This window comes from Scomber japonicus, chromosome 24 (assembly GCF_027409825.1).
Source record: "Scomber japonicus isolate fScoJap1 chromosome 24, fScoJap1.pri, whole genome shotgun sequence".
NCBI classification, from domain to species: domain Eukaryota; kingdom Metazoa; phylum Chordata; class Actinopteri; order Scombriformes; family Scombridae; genus Scomber; species Scomber japonicus.
The window spans coordinates 18,006,692-18,016,349 of NC_070601.1; the positions used below are offsets into that span (position 1 = coordinate 18,006,692).

The 9,658-nt window shown below is 39.1% G+C and overlaps 1 protein-coding gene across 1 annotated transcript; it reads left to right on the forward strand.

The window, feature by feature from the left end:
* The first annotated feature begins 1,856 nt into the window (after window positions 1-1,856).
* LOC128354485 (protein downstream neighbor of son homolog) lies at window positions 1,857-8,491 on the forward strand. Its single transcript, XM_053314711.1, has 12 exons — window positions 1,857-2,406; window positions 2,725-2,799; window positions 2,929-3,129; window positions 3,223-3,401; window positions 4,242-4,317; window positions 4,397-4,496; window positions 4,947-5,058; window positions 6,739-6,858; window positions 6,939-7,137; window positions 7,231-7,300; window positions 7,413-7,549; window positions 8,180-8,491. Exons 1-12 carry the CDS (start codon window positions 1,957-1,959, stop codon window positions 8,318-8,320), a joined length of 1,860 nt encoding a protein of 619 aa, XP_053170686.1. The 5' UTR covers window positions 1,857-1,956; the 3' UTR covers window positions 8,321-8,491.
* Window positions 8,492-9,658: the final 1,167 nt, after the last annotated feature.

Sequence of the window (9,658 nt, forward strand, 5' to 3'; positions counted from 1 at the left end):
TGTCCTTTACCTATGTTCAAAAAAGATCTGAAAGTAATGTTTTACATCTTCAGGTGACCACGGCAGGCATGGTGAAGGGCTCACTTATCATCAATTCTCAAAGAAATTTGCCAAGATATCGGAGATAAAAAGCCAAGTGATGTATAACATGGATGAATGTTAGAAATGTAAGTGTTTGTAAGAGTTTAAACCTATTACTGTACTGATAGTAAATAATTAAGTATAGTAAAGCCCCAATAATCATTGTTCTGTTGTAATCAGAATTTCACGTAAGACAACAACACACAGGGATTCATGGAGAAGAATCAGTGAGACTTGAAACAAATCCATTTTAAAGGAAGACGACTGACCAGACATGATGACTTCATTGACACTTACTAAGACTCTCACACTGCACAGAATTCCATGACACGCAACAAATCACTAAAAGAAAGGTGAGACAGTCAACAGTATAATTTATATAACACTATATTTTATATAAGTATTACTACAGAGACTAAAACATTGTCCATGCTTCAAGCACAATAAGTTATTGACTAAAAATGAAGTTTGTTTTGTGCTTCGAAATATCCAAAAAAAATCAGGGGAAGTGTTTTTTGACATTGTATATTGATAGCTTGTGTTTGTATATGAGTCTGAGACGCTGTTATGTTTCCTGTAGTGCCACTGTTACACAAAAAGTTGAATTTTAGCCTTCAAAATTAAATCAGCAGACAGTCAATGAAATGTGGAAAGCACATTCATATGATTCACCAAATGGTCAAAGGCAGCACTGAACAGAGCCAGAAGACCTAGGCTTTGTTGTAATGCAGTAGTTAATGCCTTAAGCAAAAGCTTCAACAGCTGGCCAGCTAAGTGCTATACATATTACAGTCAAAATAAATAACTATTAATAATAATTCAATTAAGTGAGTAACACTGAAACACAGAATGTGTGATTTTGTAAGTACTGAATGCAGATTTGAAGACCGAGAATATCTTTTTTCTAATGTATTTATTACAAAAAACCATAGATGAAAACAGTTTAGAAACATGCCACTTTCACCACAAAATGAGTTATATTACTTATGAATTCTTATATTTTTCTTAAAGGTGCACCGTATTTTGAAGGAGAAGTGGAGGCAGCGAAAGCAAAGTAGGAGAGGAGTCTATGTTATCTCCATTAAACAGCCATTTCACTTCAAAAATGTAAGGTTTGATTAGGTTATTCATTGTCCCCAAGGGAATATTTGTTTTCACACATTCTCAGTAAAGTTGGTTTCAGGGCAGCACACATTTAAAAAGGCACAACACATGGACATCCTCTTCTATATGTAACAGATAACAAGCAAACACAAACACAGACAGTAGCAATCATGACATCCATGACCATTTCCTTTGTTTTGTCTAACGCTTGTATTAAAAAAAACAAGCGTTTTTCTGTTTTCATACTTTTGACCCTAGGGACATGATGCGTTTAAGCTACTTGTAAAAGTCAGAAATCACACTTGCGCTAGGTTTATGAAAATATTACTATTATTACTATTACTATATGTTTCTTATTAACATGTATATATAGTTATTTCCCAGTACTGTTACTTTATGTTTAATTAATGTTTATGCGAAACAAGACACTGCATTCTTGTTTAAACAAATATGTTCATATATGCAATGTCATGGTATTTTGGGGTTCCAATGACTTCCTTGGTGAAACAGGGCACTATTTAGTTCCTGTCATTTCGAGAGTGATACATTACCTCTCCTATTCTGCTTAAAACCTAACCATAGACTTCCTTAGCCGTTTATATTTATCATTTTTCCTTGAGATTTGAACGCCACACGAGCGGGACTTTTACGTCATCACGCTACGCGCCAAATTTGTATAGTGCGGAAAACATAACACCTGAGGCTCCAGCAGTGTTATTGACTTTTTATCGTTAAATTTCAACTAGATTTGATTAACTATAGCTCTTCATTATGTCTCAGCAGGCAGGTTATTCACCCAGCTTCAAGCGTCCGGCTGAAATCATGCGAATGAGGAGGAAAAGAGCCCGAAGCGACGCCGGAGTCTTCTCCAGCCCGAGCGGACAGAGCTCTACCAGCAGTCCCGCACAAAGCGACTCTACTCAGGTCCGACCTTTCTCCCCAGGTCCGCTTTTCAACAACCAGAACCGCTCCGGAGGAGGAGGGAAGAAACGCAGAAACCCCTTCGCAAGCATTGAGAATACATACAGCCCGAAAAAGAAATTACTCATTTATAATGACGACGGACAAGCAGAAGCTGGGGACAGTTACAACACAGAGAAAACGACAGAAAAGGAGGGAGAGGAGGACATGTCAGCGAAGAAAGAGAGTCAAGGAGTTTTACCTTTCAGTGCAAGATTGATTGAAGCAGAAAAACAGGAACGCCAAGGCATCTCCAGCAAGGTTAGTGAAACCTAAACATAAAGCGTAATAGGTGATGAGAGGAACATCTAAGAGCTACACACACTTATCAGCTTTTGTTGACATTTATAATATTGGAAAATAAATGGATATATTGTTTACTGACTGAACATGCTGAATATTCAAGGACCAGGGAATAATTCCTGAGTTTTTAATTGTTGTATTTAATTTCTCCAGTCTGAGAAAGCATTGCTGTGTTCACAGGATTCATGTCTAAAATCATGAGGAAAAATGCATTTTGTGATAGTGTGGTGTGTATTTTCATACTTTCCTTTTGCACTTGTCTGTGATCTGCTTTAGAGGAGTCTCACTTTCTCTGAAGATGACTCTCTGTTTGAAGAAGAAGAGGAAGATGTAAAAAGTCCACTGCTGAAGGTACTCTTCTCATAATTACTTGATATATCCATATAAAATATGCGACTCTAATATGTTGTTTTTGTAGCAAACCCATGTGCAACTGGTCAACATGCTAAAAATATAATCTTCCAATTGCTGTCCCCACAGAGCCCCCGAGCCATTGCTCCTGTGTCCATAGCTCCTCCCATCTGCACTGAGTATCCAGCAGACTGGAGCCTGAAGACTCGGCTCCTCTTCACCTCTCCTCTCTCACTGTCGTGGGCAGAGCAGCCCAAAGCTCAGGAGGAAGCTCTGGGTCTCAGTCAGCACTGCAGAGCTCAGTTTGGCACCTTGCCACTAAATCTACAGGTAGAACTTTAGTGTCAATACAATATTGATCCCTATGTGATTTTTACTGTGTAGTGCCACTCAGTGAATCCTCTCTGCCCCCCCCCCCTGCAGGATCCCAGATCCTGCTCCGAGCTTCGTTGTGCCTTCCAGAGGAGTCTAGTCTACTGGCAACATCCGTCCCTGCCCTGGATCTCTCTGTTTCCCAGGATCAACGCTGAGAGGAGCTTTGCAGGGAAGAGCACTCCCTGGGCACAAGACACCACACTGCAGCAGAGTCTCATGAGTGAATGGTGAGGCAGCATGGCTACAGGGTTGATGACAGGAAACCTCTAAAGGGCAGAGTATTTTAACAGTCTACCCCACCATCATTTTGGCAAAATATCAAATATTTACCATGGTGATAATAGTTACAAAAATCCTGTCACTAGCAACTATTAATAAAATATAATGTAATATAATGTAATTGTTGTCTGTATTGTCCCCACTGGTCTTCCATCATACTTTCATATGTTAAAATACTCTGCTTTGAATAATACATTGTGACTTATGTGGGGGGGGGGGGGGGGTTCTACAAAAAAGTTCTGTTCACCACTTTTAAAATCTTGAAGGACAGGTTCACAGTTTTCAAGTGTGTCTTGAAGCATCAGTCAGGTGTCCATATGAACAGTAAAGAGGTTTTCATTCCTCCTGTTCATACTGACTATTAAAAGATCTCCTTCAAATGTGTCATTTAAAAGTAGATGATCAGCTTCTATTGAGCTTCATCAGTGTGAGTTAGTCATATCAAGTGATATCTGACACATTTACAGTCTTTTTACCATCAGATTCCCTCTTAGTGTTTCCTGTTGAGCTGTGGTGGAAGTATAGTAACAGAAAGAGAATAGAAGTCTTGCTTTGTGTGATGGGGGTAATGGAGCTTTCTGAAACAAAGGCTGATAAAGAGCTTACACTACTGTATATTCAAATCCAGCATGACACCTCTGATACAAATGTGTCAAGGTCTTGTTTGGTCTTGTCATCTGAGTTTTGGCATGAAGAGAGACATCAAAACATCTTTCTGTAATACTTTAGCTCAGTAACCCTGTACAGTGCTGATCATTCACAGCGTTTTCTCTCCTCTGTTGTTTCAGGTCTGTCAGTCTGTCGTCTCTCTACAGTCTACTTAAAGCCAGACTGTGTCCATACTTCTACGTCTGCTCCTATCAGGTACATTTCACTATTTAGAGGTTTTTGTTTTCACTAAAATGAAATAATCCAAGTTTTTAATAATAATGTGTTGTGTCAGTTTACAGTGCTGTTCAAGGCAGCAGGTCTCGGCTCAAACAGCATCGTTGCCTTGATTTCTCCCACAACTAGAGGGCTCAGAGTGGCAATGAAGGCTGAGGGTGAGTGTTTAATGTACATTTGTGTACAACTTAAATTCAAGACATTGTCACTTCAATACATTTTCTTGCTTCATTTGGAACTTCCTGTTTGATTTTGTCATTTCACAGTGACCATAGTTTTGTCTTTGGTTTTATCTTATATTCCATCATCATCATCACCAATAAAAAACATATCTTAGCCAGGCCATAGCCAGGGTTCTCACACATCCTGGAAAACCTGGAAAATGATTGAGCAATTTTCCAGTCATAGAAAACACATGGACATTGAGAGAAAAAGTCAAATATCCTGGACAATTATTTCTCCACCATAAAAATCATAAACTGGACCTTTTTTTTAAAAATGTATTCATCATGGTTACACTGTCATCTTTAATTCATGTTTAATGTGATCAAATGTGTGACTGCATCATTAGTTGTCTTAATGTTTTCTGCCTCTGTCCATTTGTTCAGGGATAGAGTTCAGTCTCCCTCTAGTGGAGGAGAGGAGGAAGAGCAGGGAGCAACAGAACCCGATAGGGAAGCAGGGAGAGGAGGAGGAGGAGGAGGAGGAGAAAGAAGAGGGGTAAGTTACATGTATTTCTGTTCTCTCTTTTTAGTGATTGACTTTGGTATTTTCATTTTAATATAATTAGATATATTTCTTTCTTATAAATACTTAAGATTATTACCAATGTTTTTCCTTCAGTACACAGTAAACCTGACGAGTACGGTTTAGACCTGCTCTATGTGTAAAGAGCCTTGAGATGACTTTTGTTGTGATTTGGCGCTATATAAATAAAGATTGATTGATTGAGAAATAAATGATTCATAGTTAGACTTTAGCTAACACCCACACTAAACTCCTGTAACAGCCTACAGTACATGTCAGGTCTCCAGAGCGGCCCCTTCTGTTTCTCAGTGAATGAGTGATGTCACATTTGTTGTTGCATAATGTGTACATAGGGCTGGGCAATATATATATATATATATCGATATCGTAATATGAGACTAGATATCGTCTTAGATTTCGGGTATCGTAATATCGTGATATGTCAGAGTTGTCTCTTCCTGCTTTTAAATGTTGCATTACTGTAAAAACGTGTACTTTTCTGAACTTACCAGACTCTTCTAGCTGTTCTGTTATTTACTTTTTACTCACTTTGTCATTATAACCACATTACCGATGATTATTTATCAAACATTTCATCATGGAAATATTTAGTGAAAGCATCAAGAGTCATCTCTACATTATCGTTGCAATAACGATATCGAGGTATTTGGTCAAATATATCGTGATACTTGATTTTGTCCATATCGCCCAGCCCTATGTGTACATGAAAGAAGCATTAGTGATGATACACAGAAAAAACACATTTATTTTAAAAAAACCCTCCATTACCAGCAGAGTTCTAGTTTACTTCACTTTTAGAAAAGAAAGTTTCCCAGTCTGTCATGATGATAACCTGCATAACTCTGTCTGCTATGATGCAGTGATTGAACTGAAGATGTAAGGGGACTCAGGATCTTCTTCACGGATGATATGATTCATCATGGTGTAGGAAGCAGCCACCAACACATTTATAAAAACTAAATATTTCTGTTACTGAAATGGACTCAGTGACCCTGCATCATATCAGTGAGCAGACACATGTTGATGCTGTGGACTTCATTATTGCGGCCTGACTGATACTGGCCTTTTGGGACAGATGCCGATACCGATATTAGGGACTAAAATCCAATATCAGTATATTGGCCAATAATCTTATACAGTATAAACAGAATATGTATAAAACCCACATTTTTTGCTATGTGGTTGTCAAACCCTTGTGATAAAGATATGTAATGCAGTTTAACTGTAAACACAGTGCACTGAAACTATAAACTTCACTGGGAATTGAATCATTATATATTCTTACAGATAATAAAACACATACAACAACATATGTACGTTTATTAAACTTGAATTAAGACAAAGGATTAAATATACATAGAAGCTTTTTGCTAAATGTATTTTATAGGTTCTCCTTTTAACCTTTTTTAATTTTCTGCTCTGTAGCACTTTGAGATGGCTGAAATGTGCAATACAAATAAAATGTGTTATTATTAAAAATAAATAAATATTGTGATTATTGGACAGCATATATATGCGGATACCAATATATCTGTGATAGCTCAATATGAGCAGATAACATCAGCTGACCAATATATTGGTCTGGCTCAAATCTACATATAATTCTAATGATGTGGTTGATTTTATTTCCAGGTGCTCTGAGCTGAAGGAGGGTGAGGACTGTCAGGCAGGTGATGATGAAGACTTCTCCTGGCTGAAGGAGATGGGAGTCCAGGACAAAATCAAGAAGCCAGACAGCATCACTATACAACTGTATCCTCTTCACTGTCATGTTTATATATCATGTCATATTTCAGTAAGAAGCAGTCTAAACTCCTTAACTGCTTGTACAGTCGCAAGGAGGCTCACGCAGTGTCTATGGACCATAAACCTGAGTCTGTGGTGTGTGTGGAGGGATCACACACTTTCACCCTCATCAACTTCCTCATCAACTGTAAGAGTCTGGTGGCAGCGGCTGGTTCCCAGGCCGGGTTACCTCCTACTCTGCTGGCTCCCATCGCTTTCAGAGGAGCTACAATGCATACACTGAAGGTATAGACACACACACACACACACACACACACACACACACACACACACAGCTGTTAGTTTGTGAGCATCTGTCTGTATCTGTGTGTTTTTCAGGCCCGCAGTGTGAATGTAAAGAGCCAGGTTGGTTCTACCTACCAGAACATCGGCAGTCTGGAGGTTGCAGGTAAACAGCTGCACCAAACTCTAATAGTAATCTAACTACCAATCTTTTTCAAAGTGAGCAGTTTATGTTTTCTGTTTGTATTCTTTCACCTAACCAAGACATTTTCCTCCAGGACCCATCCTCCCCTCCTCTCTCCATGACATCACAAACCTCCTGCGGACTGCACAGAAAGGAAACTTTTCTGCCTCTCTTTACTCTCACACACCTACAACTGTCATGAACATACACAACAACAAGGACCAGCAACAGGTAAGACAGATAAAGTATCATCATTTAACAGTTAAGAAAGCAGAATTCATGCAGGTGTCAGATGTCACATGTACAATAAAAAACAAAGTGTCACTGTCAGTCAAGCATAGGGCCCTATAAAATCCATTTCATTTTTTCCTTCCTTTTTTTTTTTTTACCTTTTACTCTTATTTTACTAACAAAAACAGTTTGTCTTTGCAAAACAACCTGACACATAGAAGTCCTTCAGGAGCTGCTCAGGTCTGTACTGAGGGGTTAGTGTTGAATTTTCACCGTTTTTTCGCCGATGACGACAGAGCCGTAGCCAGCCGCTTCGCAAAGCTTACATTGTTTAGAAGGGGGGTGGGCTCAGTGTGTGGAGGGAGCTTGTTGTGCCACCCAGATTTGCTTCCCTCCGTGCAGTTTTCCCCAGACATATGTTCCTCTTCCACACAAAAACAGCATTTCAGTCAAATTATGTCAAATTCCGCCCGATATTCCGCATTAAAAATAAATTCCGTTTTAAATTGGCCAAGTCTGCGATTCCGTGGTCGCGGAAATCATAGGGCTCTACAAGCACGACAGAATCAGAGGTTTCATGTGTGTCGTTTGAATACTGGTAGAAATGATGTGTCTTGTGTATGTCTGCAGTGTACAGGTGGCTCAGTGGACCTGTCTGCTTGCGGTCTCCATCCTGCCTCCATCCAGCAGCTGCAGAAGCCTTCCAGCCTGGGAAAGACTGCTCTGACACACATCACTATGACCAACTCCAGCTACACCTGGAAGAACTGACAGAGGAAGAGTTAACTACAAAGTGTGTTTTACTGAGTGTGTGTTTTCTTTTACAATGCCTTTAAAAACAGACCTGATGGTACTTATTTTGAATCTCTTTAAAGCTGTGATCTTTTACTGTTTGAATTGATTCCTTCTAGTTTAGATAGCTTATTTAAAATGTGTTTTAACTGCTTTTAATTTGTATTATGTTGTCATACATTGTGTGTAACCCCCCCCCCCCCACATATGTAATTTTATCCATGAAATGTATCCCATTAAATTACTGGTACACTGTTACATGTTATGAGTGTTCTTACTATCTACTAATGGGAACAGAACTCATCTGCCCAAAGGAAGGATTACTTAATATAACAGTAAGATTCCTGGAATTCCCTTCAGTGTTACCATGAATGAATCAGAGAGTGAGGAATAGCTCAGTTAAAAGTGTGACATTGACAAAGGGAAGTAAAGCAAAAGTAGAGTGAAACATCCTGGAAGAGTTTGAGGAAAAAGTTCTTCTAAAGCAGCTGTAGTTTAGATTTCTAAAATCTAGTGTAAGAGAACTCACGCCTAAACCTGTGCTGTGTTTCAAGGAGTTTGGACATGTGGCCAGAGTGTGTAAAGGAAAGAAAAGATGTGCACCTGAAAATATATTTGATTTGATATTATCATCTGTTAACATTCTGTACAGTGTTTTCAGTTATATGCAGTTATTTTGGTTAAGCATGTGTAATTATACTTGACAGCAGGGGGCAGAGTGAAACTGTTTAAAAATACTGCCAACTAATTAACAGCAGAAGTTTTCTGGATTGTTGTGAGACGGAGCTCAGGTACTGAGACGTTATGTGTTTTCCAATCCTACTGGTGAGCAATAAAAGTGAACTCTTCCCACACCATACTGTCTTTTATCAAGCGGTGTAATACATGAGTATGGTATATGTGGAGGAAGTGAGGCCAAAGTGCTGCAACTGTAGAGGTAATCATGCTGCTTACTGAGGATGTGAAGTATTGAGACAAGAGGTGGAGATGAAATCAAGCTGAAATGATCAAGGTTATTGTGAAAGCTGTAGTGTATCATCTGGATATGACAGAGTTCAAATAGAAAGAAGTAAAGGTTGAATTTAGTGTGCAGTCAAGCCTAGAGTTAACATATATTGATTTATAATATTAACCCTCCTGTTGTCCACAAGTCAAGGAAGGATGGAAGGGAGGAAGCAAAGGAGGGAGGGAGGGAGGAAGGAAGGGATGAGGGAAGTAGGAAAGGAAAGAAAGAAGGGAGGGAGGAAGGGGAGAATGAAGGGACAAAGGAAGGGAGGAAAGAAGGAACAGTCAAAACAGACGAGGACGACACAAAGG

Coding starts and splice junctions, on each gene's coding strand:
- LOC128354485 (XM_053314711.1), top strand. CDS start 1,957: ATGTCTCAGCAGGCAGGTTATTCACCCAGCTTCAAGCGTCCGGCTGAA. Junction 3,130..3,222: donor CCTTGCCACTAAATCTACAG/GTAGAACTTTAG, acceptor CCCCCCCTGCAG/GATCCCAGATCCTGCTCCGA. Junction 7,301..7,412: donor CGGCAGTCTGGAGGTTGCAG/GTAAACAGCTGC, acceptor ATTTTCCTCCAG/GACCCATCCTCCCCTCCTCT.